Source organism: Leiobunum rupestre, chromosome 7 (assembly GCF_980474605.1).
Source record: "Leiobunum rupestre chromosome 7, qqLeiRupe1.1.hap1, whole genome shotgun sequence".
Lineage (NCBI taxonomy): Eukaryota > Metazoa > Arthropoda > Arachnida > Opiliones > Sclerosomatidae > Leiobunum > Leiobunum rupestre.
The window spans coordinates 4,444,307-4,458,068 of NC_143390.1; the positions used below are offsets into that span (position 1 = coordinate 4,444,307).

General features: G+C 37.3%; 1 protein-coding gene across 1 annotated transcript; it reads right to left on the reverse strand.

Annotated features, from left to right (window-relative positions):
- Positions 1–5,607: 5,607 nt before the first annotated feature.
- LOC149933941 (very long chain fatty acid elongase 6-like) lies at positions 5,608–6,438 on the reverse strand. Its single transcript, XM_090153374.1, has one exon. It carries the CDS (start codon positions 6,436–6,438, stop codon positions 5,608–5,610), a length of 831 nt encoding a protein of 276 aa, XP_090009500.1.
- Positions 6,439–13,762: the final 7,324 nt, after the last annotated feature.

Here is a 13,762-nt window from a genome sequence, read left to right on the forward strand (position 1 = left end):
TAGGGGCCCAGGGGGCATCAAAATGTTTAAAGTGTTTAGGGCAGCGAAAGGGGTTAATCCGCCTCGGACTGAAGAAATTGGAAGCTTAAAATCACGTAAACAAACAATTCCATTTATAATTATTAAAATCCATCTTAAAGTCAATGATTTATCAAAATGGTTCTTAGTTCCAGAAACTATGGAAAGGTACAGCAACCACGAGAAAATTTTCTAGACATTCCCACCAACCCCCCTCCCCCCACTCTTATCCCATTATGCTCATCGACCAAGGCGAATGCCCCTTAAAGGCATTGAAATAACCACAGGCCGAAATTGGCAGATCCTTTATTGCCGTCTGCTTTTATAGAGTTCTGGAAGGAAACCAGAATAGATGTTTCTATAAATTAACGTGGCCTTCTTGTTTTAACTTAGCTACTACGTCACTGCTTTAACTTCGGTAATATTAAGAGCGCGCGCTTAAGGCGCGAGAAACCTCGTATTTTCACGTGCGCGTGAAAACCGCGTGTGTCAAACCTATTCGAATAAAGCTATGACATCATAACGTAAGAGCTACGTAAAAACACGTTCGGCAAGCGTAGATGAATTTATAGAAAGGCCAATTTCTTTAGAAATCTTCAAAAATCCAAATTTTATTAGTCTTTCAGTTAATTTTTTAATTACTTGCTGTTAACAAAAAGGAATATACTACACATTTATAGTATGGCAACGATACCCCTCCGTTAAAGAAATTAAATATTTCAAACTGTTATAAAACAATCTATATTGTCTCGACGATATTATTCTTGTACCGAGCCTACAAAAATTTATATTTACATTATTGGCTACGAACAAAATGTGGAAATTTACTCAAAAATGGCCACTAGATTATAATATGAATTATAATATTCTTTTAATGTATTTCAGGGGCGAATTGCGAACAATGTTTTTATCGAAGTTCTTTAATTGTTATTGAGATAATTAATTTATTCATATTGTATATAATTTTAGATTTTACAGCTGATTGAAGTAAATCACACATCAAAACTATCTAGAAGAGAGTAGGGCTATTTGGAACAATAGCCCCGCGACATGTTTTCCACTTTTTAGCTGCACCTTACCAACGTACTTATTAAGGGGAACCTAATGGTGCAAAAATTATTAGCCGCAAATAATTAATATTAAAGTTATACTAATTTTAAAGATGTAGCGGCGAAGAGAGCTCGCCGTCGCGCCGTTTTTGCCCTTTCGGAAATCGGCCTTTCTTTATTTGTTGGGAGTGGTAATGGCGCCAGTAGGACCCCAATATACTGGTCTACTGTGTTAGACGTGGGGTCTAAGGATTAAAATGACGGTGTCCGAAACAAAGCTTTTATTAAAGGATTAAAATGATGGTGGGCTACTATACAGATAGGAAATAAACATTTCACAAAACGGATTCATTTTCCGCTAACCAAGTAACCATGCCCGATACCGCAAGTTCGGAAGATTCTAAGGCTATTTTTAACAATAGGTACTTTTGGTTTTTGTTTATTTTTTAAGGTGCATTATTTGTTGGTTTTTGATTATTTTTTAAGGTGTATTATTTGTCAAGGATTACAATAATCCAAAAAGTTTTAACCGCTATTTATTATTTAGAAAGATATGATAAATATAAAATTGTTACTTGCCAGCAATTTTTACCTCTTAAAATACGTCATATTACGAGATTTTTGTAGGACTGATGAAGAATTACATTTAACGGCAAGATATTACTAAATTTTAAAAAAGTGTCCAAACCGAAAATGTGTGTATTTTTTTTACGGTGAATTCAATTGGCTAGATACTAGGTACGATTTCACTGGAAACGATGTCCGTAGGTGGGGTTAATTTATGCATCCAGGAGTGAAAACTCCTTCGTGTGGGAGCGATTCATCTCTCAGTCGCTCTTCCTTGTTTAATTCGCACCACAAGAGACTATACTAGGTACTGTCCTCTAGGTCGCGTTATAGATGGCACAGCTTGATTAGCAAGAATGGGGCTGGGGTGGCGCCGCGCGCCCGCAGCGCTCTCGAGCGAAGCGAGTGCGCGGCGTCGTCAGATTACGAGTCCAGTTTTACTTGTAGCTTACACGTACAAAATCTCGAAATATATGTCGTATTTTCCGTGGTAAAAATTGATGGCAAGTAACAATGTTACATTTATCATATCTTTCTAAATAATAAATTGCGGTTAAATCTTTTTGCATTATTGTAATCCCAGGGCCGTCACCAGGGGGGGGGGGGGCGGTAGGGCCCGGCTCTGCCTAAAATTGGTTTGGCCCTACCTAGAAATTCGCAAGGAAAAAATTAAAGCCCTTGGCCCTACCTAAAATTTTCGTTTTCTTACAAGGCTCCATGTAGGTATTATAAGTTTATAACGAATCTTATCCGGGTAAGTTTTACTGAGAGCTAGTCTCACTATAGTGTAGTAGACTACAATACAAGAAACCTTAGCCTATGTTTGGTCTATCGCCTGGCGCAATTTTCTCTCTTCGACTTACTCGCTCGTAGACATACGTTCTAAAACGCCTCACTTGGCGGCGCGCTGGAGAAAATTCGAAGAGAGAAAATTGCGCCAGGCGATAGAACAAACATAGGCTAAGGTTTATTGTATTGTAGTCTACTACACTATAGTGAGACTAGCTCTCAGTAAAACTCAGTGTTCAGCGATTTGGTATCTAAGGTTAAAGTATCTAGCGTATCTGTTGATTGTTAGTGGAAAGATACTTTTATCTAGTTCAGCTATAATTATCTAAACGTGCTATACTGTTTATCTTCTCATACGTATTCGGGAGTTATATTCGCGTATCGGATATTTCCTCGAACACCTATTCACTTAAAATATAGTACCTAGTAAAAAATTATTTTAACTAAAGGTAAAAAAATCTGTATCTAGATAATAGGTACAGTTTAGATATACAAAACGATTCCTATGTACTGTGAGTAGCCAGGGCCGGACTGGCTAGTAGTTGGCCCCACCGGCTACGCAGTCGTGTTGGCCCCATTTCCCATTAATGCCAAGTTTTTCCTATTTGGCCCCCAATTTGAGTTGGCCCCGATCTGACCGGCGATCGCTGGTTAACCACCCGGGCCAGTCCGGGCCTGTTAGTAGCGACACGAAATTTAACAGAACATTTCAAAGAAGAGCAGGCATAGACCGAATATCAACAAAGCTAACTCAAGACGTTAAATCGACCGATAGGTAGATTCAGAAAGCCAGTGGGTGAGAATTTGCATGAAGTGAAGTCCAACTTCCCCCCTCAGGCCCGGAATTAGAGAGTGCGGGGCCCTAAGTAGTGAGAAGGGGCCCCTTCTCTCAACGCAATTGAAGGAAAAAAGAGGGGGAGAACAAATAAGTGCCGCTAAGTACGGGATACCAATAAGTGTCGCTAACTGCGGGATCCCAAAACATGTCGCTAAGTGCGGGCAAGTGGCGTAGACCAGGGGGGTTCCGGGTCCAGACTTCGGCCACCCCCCTTGACGGATTTATGCTCATTGTTTTAAAAGAAATCACTAAGAAACGTTTCTATACTTAGCCAAAAAAGAGCTTTATATTGGTGGAAACATACAGTTTAGTCTATGGAACTATCCCAAATTTGCTGTAATTAAGTGTAATAACAGTAATTTACTGTTATTATAATTCATGAGGACCAGTTTAAAAAAAAACTTATTTGCAAGGCTGGTGTTGGATGCCAAAAGCGGGTGGGCATCATAGTGGAGGACGGAAAATAACACGATTTTATTTAATAACAAGGCAAATGTATGATTATTGAAAAATTCGGATAAAACTCCAAAAATCCGGATTTACTTGCAAAAACCATACCAGTGGACTTTTCAAGAAAAAACCGGTTTTTTGCCAACCCTGAGTAGCACTCTATTTCAGAGGACTTAATTCCGCTTCATTTTCTCTACGTTAGGGGGGACATTTTCACAATGATAAACCTAGGATTTTTAATACAACTGATAAAAGTTTAAGTTAAACCAAGTTGTAATTTTGGAAATACATCGGAATCTTTTCTCTCATCCAATTATCGCATGTCCCTCATGTCTAGATAATGATTAACTAAAAGTAAAGTAAAACAATGGTAATAGGTCCTATAACCACGGTTTTATTTTATTCATAAATAAATGGTAACTTCTCGTTTAAGATAACTAAACGGAGTTATCTAGTACGATCTAGCTGTCGTACAAAGAGCTTTATTCAGTGCTGATGAATAATTATACGAAAACGCCTTCCGCTAATAGTTGCTCTATCAAAACCTTTCGAAAATGGAGAAGATTCTAGCCCATCTAAAGCGCAACTTGTCTTTGATAATTGATGGGATTTCCATAAAAAGAAACCAACGTGAGCGTTTTCTCGGACATAGCAAAATACTGGGTATTTTCCAAATACGGTCGGTTCACGTAAGTCCATTTACCATTCTATAATTATATCGATAACTCTCAAAAACCACTTCATTATTTAACATCTATACTCAGTTGCGGGTTAAGAAAGGCAAAATATCTAGTATATTTGACGGAAAGATACTAGTACGAATTTCCGATAAATTGGCGGCAGGAATTTAAAATTTCGCCTATTTTCTGTTGAACAGCTCAAATTCGAAATAAAATGCATTTTTGAGCTTAAAATTAGTAATAGGGCGGTGCTAATTATTCTGATAGGTAATCACCCCTGATAAACGACGGTAAGAATTCAAGGGTCAAAAGTACTTGCCTTTTCGTTGTTCGAGGTGGGATTTCATAATTCGTGGTATAGGCCTACATTGTATATGAAAATTTTCCGCTTTTATTTCTACGGAAAATTAACAGCACTATTACTAATAAACAAGTAATTAAATCACCAACATTGAATAACCAAGGATTCGAAATAGTTTCATTTTTAATACAGTTTGAAGAAACATGAAAAGATATAAATAGCGCTGGTATATAGGCATTTTATTTCGCGCGATGGATAAAAAATGTTTTCCTGGGCGTCGCTAGCCCAATTATAATTTTACTTTGTTTCCGAGGCACGTGCGACTCTCAAGTTGACTTTAGAATCCGAGGTCTTACGCGATATCTACGATTTTATCTTTATATTAGATACAGGTTAATTTCGCCTCAGTTCGAAAATTAGCCTTATTTTTTAATATTAATTTTTTTTGGTATGAATATAGCTGCTTATTTAAATGATTTACAAAGTTCATTTTTGGGTAATTTTCTATTTCAAGTGTTTCAACATTCCTGCTCCTTCAAATTATAAATGAAATCAAAGAAAAACCATTTGAAATAAAATTAACTAATTAATTTGTCTAAATTATCACATTATGGATATTTTAGAAAAATGACGATAAATAGTGGGTTTATCTAACAGACGACTGTAGTTTAAGATAGCTTAAATATGCCACTAAATAAGAATCCAAATTTGATTGCAAATATTTAAATAGCGAGTCTAAAGCTTTGTAAGTGTGAAGCTAAGAGAAAAATATTATAAAATTTAAAAAATTAGCACTACTCGAATCGGAATCTAATGCGCCTTTAGCTAGGACGTGGAGGAAAATCATAAATACAAAATAAGCAATATTTTACGAGAACACTAAATAAACCTTTTGAAATAAAGTCACAATAAAGTTTAGACATTTTTCTTCTTAATTTTACTGAAATTGAAGTACCTATTTTTTAAAAACTTTCCAAACAAATATAAGAAATATCCATTCACGAAAATGGTGATCGCGATGACTTCTTTTGAAGTATTACAAGGGGTTCCGACATAGATTATGTACGCGCAAAAAGCGGCTGTAGAGAGTCCAATGACGAATTGCAAAAGCTGAATCAGAGTGACCAACATGGACAAAGACTGCGGAAATTTCGGCCAGACGGTTTTGATGGCAAAATACGAGTACATGATGGCATGCACTATGTAGTTCATGGTGTACGTCCAGCGAAACAGGGCGGGCTTTTGCTGAAAATAGTACCACGTTACGAAAAGAGTGAGAACGTGATGTATCAGTTGTAACGCGTTGAACCGTTTCCTTAGTACTACGAACGACGTTTCAATCAGTTCGAACCCTTTGGAAAAGGCGAAGACAGTCAACCAGAAGCCGTTCACGGAGTTCAATTTATTAGAACACACGGAAAATTCCAAACCGAAGTGTTGGACGGCGTAGAGCAGTTCTGGCAAAGCTCGAAGCGTTCCCACGATGCTCATAGCGGCCAGCGCTACGTTCCACGCGACAATGACGGCGCGTAGATTATACGCAGTTCGGTTCTTCATCCATCGTTGCAAGAAAACCACGCAAGTTAAATAGAACGCGATTATGTACAAAGACACGTGCCAGTAGTTCACCATCCATTGACGAACCAATTCAAAATCGTGCTTTGATTCGAATTGAAATACGTATCTATAGTACGGATATACTTTGTCATTCGTAAAATTTAAAGAGTCGTTACTTTGAACATTCATATCGTGGCTTAATTCGAGTTCATGCAAAGTTGATAAAATGAGCGATTTCGATATCACTTTCGAGAAGCGAAAAGGGAGTACAAATTTCCAAAGCGCATGAACCTCACAGCCTTCCGAATTGAAAATGAAAACAGATTTAAACGAACGAGGTAAAATTCTAATGTTGATATCGCTTAGTGGATGACCTTGAATAAAAATTCCCATTTAATGTTTAGCTTCAGAGAGGATTTTCTTTTTGATAGATCGCGATAACGAATTAAAAATCCACGCGGCGTCACTGCTACGTCACAACCGTAGGTCATAACTTCATCACCAAACTAGAAAAACTTTCGTCGCCCTCTCGTTGAGAAAATAGGTAAGCGCCAAGGTATTCGGGAGTTATATTCGCGTATCGAATATTTCCTCGAACACCTATTCACTTAAAATATAGTACCTAGTAAAAATTATTTTAACTAAAGGTAAAAAATATGTATCTAGATAATAGGTACAGTTTAGATATACAAAACGATTCCTATGTACTGTGAGTAGCCAGGGCCGGACTGGCTAGTAGTTGGCCCCACCGACTACGCAGTCGTGTTGGCCCCATTTCCCATTAATGCCAAGTTTTTCCTATTTGACCCCCAATTTGAGTTGGCCCCGATCTGACCGGCGATCACTGGTTAGCCGCCCGGGCCAGTCCGGGCCTGTTAGTAGCGACACGAAATTTAACAGAACATTTCAAAGAAGAGCAGGCATAGACCGAATATCAACAAAGCTAACTCAAGACGTTAAATCGACCGATAGGTAGATTCAGAAAGCCAGTGGGTGAGAATTTGCATGAAGTGAAGTCCAACTTCCCCCCTCAGGCCCGGAATTAGAGAGTGCGGGGCCCTAAGTAGTGAGAAGGGGCCCCTTCTCTCAACGCAATTGAAGGAAAAAAGAGGGGGAGAACAAATAAGTGCCGCTAAGTACGGGGGGAACCAAAAAACCCCGCTAAGTGCGGGATACCAATAAGTGTCGCTAACTGCGGGATCCCAAAACATGTCGCTAAGTGCGGGCAAGTGGCGTAGACCAGGGGGGTTCCGGGTCCAGACTTCGACCACCCCCCTTGACGGATTTATGCTAGCCCCCAATAAGTGCCGCTGAGTGCGGCGCTCTAGGCGGTTGCCTTTTTCGCAATGCCCTAGCGCCGACCTTACTTCCCCTACGTCATATCGTCGTCTTCCTTTATGATAGGATAGTAGCGGAAAGATGGAGAAACACTGAACTCAGCGGTAGCCACCATACTCTCCGTATTAATAGTACCGAAACATTTATGCGAAATACTAATTAAATTACATTCATGACGGCAAACGACGATGTCCGTCATGTTAATAGTAGGTGGTTCTTTTAAAGTCTGACCAGGGGTGGATTGGGCCGGTGGGCTGGTGAGCGTTATCTCACGGGCCTCGACCAAAATTACCCTTTAGTTCGACTGGGGACCGCTTGAAAAGTGGGGGGCCGCAAGCCTACAGTACCCACTTCACGAAAAAGGCGCCTGTCCGCCCCTGAGCCTGACTCTTGCGCTACAAACGTTAATAATGCTCAGTGTTTCTCTCAGAAAAGATTCCTCGGGGGAAGGTAACTAGGCTCAAGGTGGTTTTTACCAGACAAACGTGTGTGTGATGTCCATTGGCAAGCTCTTAACGCCCGGGAGGTAGACATTCCCCCCGAAGAGATGCTTGATAGAAACCCAGATAATGCATATTCAAACGAAAAACATAATTACGTTCGTTTTCACTCTTTAATAATAATACTAATTATCAGCTAGGCTAATACCCAAGGCACCACCTTGTACCTGGTATATCTTTTTATCAATGTATTAAAATATAACTACCAAAATAAGGAACGTTGCAGCTATAGCCCCTCAAAAAAAGATAGATACCAAAGGGCAATAATTTAGATACATACGATACATTCTTTGCAAACAGATACGGAAAATAAGGTATGTGTAAGAGATTTTTATTTATCTGTGTTCGCCTGAAAAAAGTTAGTATCTTTTACCCACAATAGTATCTTGTACCTAAAAACGTAGCTAGATCCGTATCTAAATATCGTGTATCTAGATATCGCTGAACACGGTACGATCTGGATCGTATTTGTACGATATTTAGGCGGTCGGTACGATATACGATCAGAAGGTGGGATCGTACGTCTATAATACGATCCAACGTACGATCCGAGAATCAGGCCCGTATATCCGCCTAGGCATATTTAGTAATATATCAGCAGAAATCCGACTTCTACCGGAGAATTAGAGAAATTCAGGCATAGCCTAGTTCCAGGGATCGGAGTAAGTGCAGCTCGTGAAAGGTAGCCCGGTAGTGGTTGGTTTATAATAAAACTAATAAAATGATTGATCTATCTATCTCGAAAACTGATTGTATAATTATTGTACATATAGGAAAATAAAAATGGACTCATTTAATTTTAAATTATGAAACATATAATAATAATAATAATAATAATAATAATTGGTTTATTGGAAACTAGTGGAGACTACATTGTTATATGGCCAAGTTGTGAGACAACTTTTAGGCCACGCTAAGGCGTTTTTATACAAAGTTACAGCTTTCATACATGGTTTTCACAGAAAAAGGGGGAAAAATAACTATTTACATTCAAAAAAATAAAATAAATCTACAAACTGGACAAATAAGTTCGGACATTTTTTTTAAAGAACGGCAAACCTTGTGATGTGGGTATATTAAGGGTGTTAAATAAAACGGTTGATTTACAGAAGATTGAGTTTTGTTTTAATTTGGTATTGGCAAAGGGAACTTCTAAGATGTAATTATTTCGCGTGAAATATTTCGATAGAGCACTGAATTTAAAAGGGTTATACATGTTTATTACTAGTGATTTATACATAAAAATTAAACAACAGTAATTAAAAATTTGGTATACTGTAAGAAGGTTTAATGATTTGAATAGTGGAGAAGTATGATCGCGGCTATTTTTATTTTCGATAATTCGGATACTCCGCTTTTGAAGCTTAAATAAGCGATTTAGATTCATATCTGATGTGTTTCCCCAAATAAAAAAGCAAAAATAAATATGAGGGTATACAAGACTATAGTACAATTGTAATAGATATTTCTTGGTCAAAATAGCTCGGTTACGATTCATTAGGTATATATTGAAGGAAAGTTTTTTTGCTACGCTATCAGTGTGCGTATTCCATGAGAGTCGGGGGTCGAACCAAAGACCTAAGTATTTATATGAGTTAACTTCTTTTAACAAATTATCTCCTATTTTAATCTCGTATTCGTTATCCCTGGGTTTGTTTTTATTTAAAAATATAATATAGACAGATTTATCTTCGTTTAGTTTTAGGAAATTATTCATTAACCAAGTTTTAATTTTGTCTAGTTGCTGATTTATTTTATAGGCTATTTCGTTGAGATTCGGACCCCCGAGTAATACCAGGGTATCATCCGCGTAAAGCGTAATGGATTTGGATAGATCAGTCGACGTTATATCATTTATATATATATTAAACAGAAGGGGGGATAGAATTGAACCTTGGGGTACGCCTTGTGTAGTTAATTTATTAGAGGAGATCAATCCATTTAATTTTGTTTGACAGGTTCTATTTTTTAAATAAGACTTTAGCCAATCATAGGCTCTACCTCTAATTCCCATTATTGCCAATTTCGCCAGAAGTCGTTGATGGTTCACAAAATCAAAGGCCTTTTTTAAATCAAGGAATACCCCGATCGCGTAATTATGAGTGTCTAGCCAGTTCAGGATATTTTTATATACATTTGAGAGAGCCGAATCAACGCTTGAATTATTTCGAAAACCGAACTGTTTATCCGAAAGAGGATTAAATTTATCAATATATTTTTTGAGCCTTAAGAAAAACAGTTTGTCGAAAATTTTAGCGAATATTGATAGTAAGCATATCGGTCTATAGCTGTTGGGGGAAAGTTTGTCACCCTTCTTAAAAACTGGAATAATAATGCCCTTTTTGAGGGCATCGGGATATACGCCATTTGTGAGAGAAAGATTAACAAGATATAGCAATGGTTTAGTGATTAGGTTCATTGTTTTTTTAATAATTTTGGCAGAAATACCGTCATATCCTGGCGCTGAATTATTTTTTAGTGTTTTTATGACATTAGTTAGATCATTTTCAGTGACGTCAAAAGAGTATCAACCCTATCAAATAATAATAAATGGGTAATTTAGTCTCCCAACGTGTGTTTAAACTTTCCTTTTATTAAAAACTTGATCAAACAAAGCAATAGAAGGCGAAAAAGAGATATTTTAATTGTTTTCTCGGCGCGCAGTAAGCGTTACATCGAAGAGAGAACTAATCCGTCGATCAGCGTAATCAAGATCAGCGTGCGGACAGAGTTCAAAGGTGAAAACATATTCAGTGGGTTGTGATCGCTTTCTGTTGAACGAAACTGTCCCGGCGCTCGAAGCGATTCTCTCTCGGCGAAAGGGAGCGCTTAGCAGTGAAAAGCGACCCTTCTGCGGTTCCTTTTCCACTGACCAGGACAGTCGACCTGTTGTTCTACGGATGATAAAATACGCGAAAAAGTAGATTAGTCCATAATTAAAAGGGATAATATAGCTAAATCCTAAACAAAATGAAGAAATTAAAAAACTTACTAATAACTCGTACCCAATAGGTCTTCGAGCAAAAAACGCGAAACTCGGATCAAATAGATCTTCGAGTAATAAACTAAATTAAAATTAAATAAAATAGCCAGAAATTCCAACGGTAGACCGGTTTCGTTCTATTTGGAACTCATCAGTACCGTGCGGGAAATCTGGCGGGCGACTGTCAAATCTAAAGGAGAAACTAAGCCTAAACATTAAAAATTTCAAAACGCGTTGCATATAGCAACGGAAAGCCGAAAAGGGGGGCTACTATACAGGGTGTTGTTTTTGGTTCGGACAAGCGATTTATTTCAAAAACTATTGCAGCTAGAAATCTTAAATTTTTAATATACCGGGGGACACGTTTCAGTGAAATGTCGTCAAATTCTGTAAATGTTTTCACAATTTAAAAAAATTAACCACTAGATGCTAGATTAAAAATATCAATTAGAAAGTTGTAGAGCGTTAACGAAAACCTACCAATATTGTTGGTTATACGAAATTATACCAATTTTTGAACGACGTGAAAAACTGACAAGTTGCTCAAGCTAAAATACACTTTCTTTCTTGTTGATTCCATATTTTTTCTGGGAATTATTTTATTATTCAAAATGTTATTTATCAAAGTCGTACTACCCGCATTTAACAAACAAATGTCTTTGGGTCGATGAGAAAAATATTTTTGGTCTTTGAAGTTTGCGCAAACCAATATTAAGTACAGGTATTCCAACCCTCATTATGTTTTCATATGTAATTTATCGTTTAATATTGAAACATCTAAATAGACATTAGAAGTAATGATCAGTACGTAATACACCTATTTATTTCGTATTTAAATGAAATCAAATTAACATTTAAAATCAATGTGATCGTTTTAATTTGCAACGATGGTTCGATATTCAAGAGCAGGACGAACTGAAATGGTTGCTTTGTTCTTTGGAGAAGCCCGCCATAATCCTAGGAGAGTTAGTGAGAATCTGGAAATAGGTCATCCAAATAGAAAACCATCCATTAACACGGTTAATGGGCGGACAGTGACTTTCAGCAACATGGTAATGTTGAACCAAGGTTTCGTGGTTAAGATCAGCGTGACTTTGATTTCTAAAATAGGTCATCCAAATACAAAACCATCCATTAACACGGTTAATGGGCGGACAGTGACTTTCAGCAACATGGTAATGTTGAACCAAGGTTTCGTGGTTAAGATCAGCGTGACTTTGATTTCTAAAATAGGTCATCCAAATAGAAAACCATCCATTAACACGGTTATGGGCGGACAGTGACTTTCAGCAACATGGTAATGTTGAACGAAGGTTTCGTGGTTAAGATCAGCGTGACTTTGATTTCTAAAACACCGTGCTTGCCTAGTTCGCTGCATATCCTCGAAGAAGCTGTGCTGCAGCAAGCTCTGACTTGTGTTGCAGTAAACATCGTGTCTGGAAGATAATACGTAAATATCGCCACCATCCATACAGAGCTACCCTTCAAAAAGGATTGAATGCTCTGAATGAAGATCCTCAATTTCTGAGTAATATTCTTTTTGTTAGGAATAGAAAGTTAAGAAAGTTTGAATTGAGCGGTTACCTGAGAGTAGCGACTCCTATCGGAGATGCGCATTTTTCTTCTGAAAAATACGCTATAACTCAGTTCGTTGTTCACGTACGTATTCCATTGTGTGTCATCTTATGTTAAACTATTGTCACATATTCTAACAATAAACCCCATTTTAATATAATCAGTGATATTATTTACGAAGTACAAATAAATATAACACTTTTCTCTGATGAGTCTTCTCTTTATTTTCAAGAGATGGACCTTTCAATAACCAAAACAACCACATTTGGAATGCAGATAATCCACATTGGGGATAACCACATCACCGCCAACATCAGTTTGCACGATTAAATGTTTGGGTTGGACTAGGAAGAAACGGTCCAGACCATTCTCCAGCAAGGTCACCCAAACTCACGCCATTGGACTTTTTTCTTTGGCGATTTATAAAAGATAAGGTATACGCCACTCAGATTGACACTAGAGAAGAACTTTATAACAGGATTGTATCTTCTTGCCGAGAAGTAACACCACAAATGATAGAACGTGCCTTTGCAAATATGAATGTTCGAGCTCAAGCCTGCACTGCAGCTGATGGAGGACTATTTGAAACAATTGTGTAACATTGACTATGTTGTGTCTTGTTAAATAAAACTGACATAAGAAAAACTGTCTTCTGATTTAAAACATGGGCATTAATAAGGACTTGGCAAATAAATGTAACACTTTTTTGAAAACCAATTTACGTAAACAATAATTAGTAAAATTTCAACAATTTCTGAAAATTTCATGGAAAAGTGTGTTTTTAATAACTATTATATGCTGGGTATGTTTTGTCAATCAAAGGCGTAGAGCTATATCCAAAATTAACAAATGGGTCGATAGGAAAAATATTTTTTTTACGATTTTGATCAACGGAAATAGCGTAATGTCTTAGTTGTACATTTCCAAACAATACCGTTGAAAGTCCATAGGTGGTTCCTTTTAACTTGTACAAAAAAGGTTAGTCTGTACATAAAATGTAATAATAAATGTATGATAAAAATGTAAAAATGTATGATAAAGTCATTCCCAGAATAAAATATCGAATCAACAAGAAAGAAAGTGTATTTAAGCTTGAGCAACTTGTCAGTTTTTCATG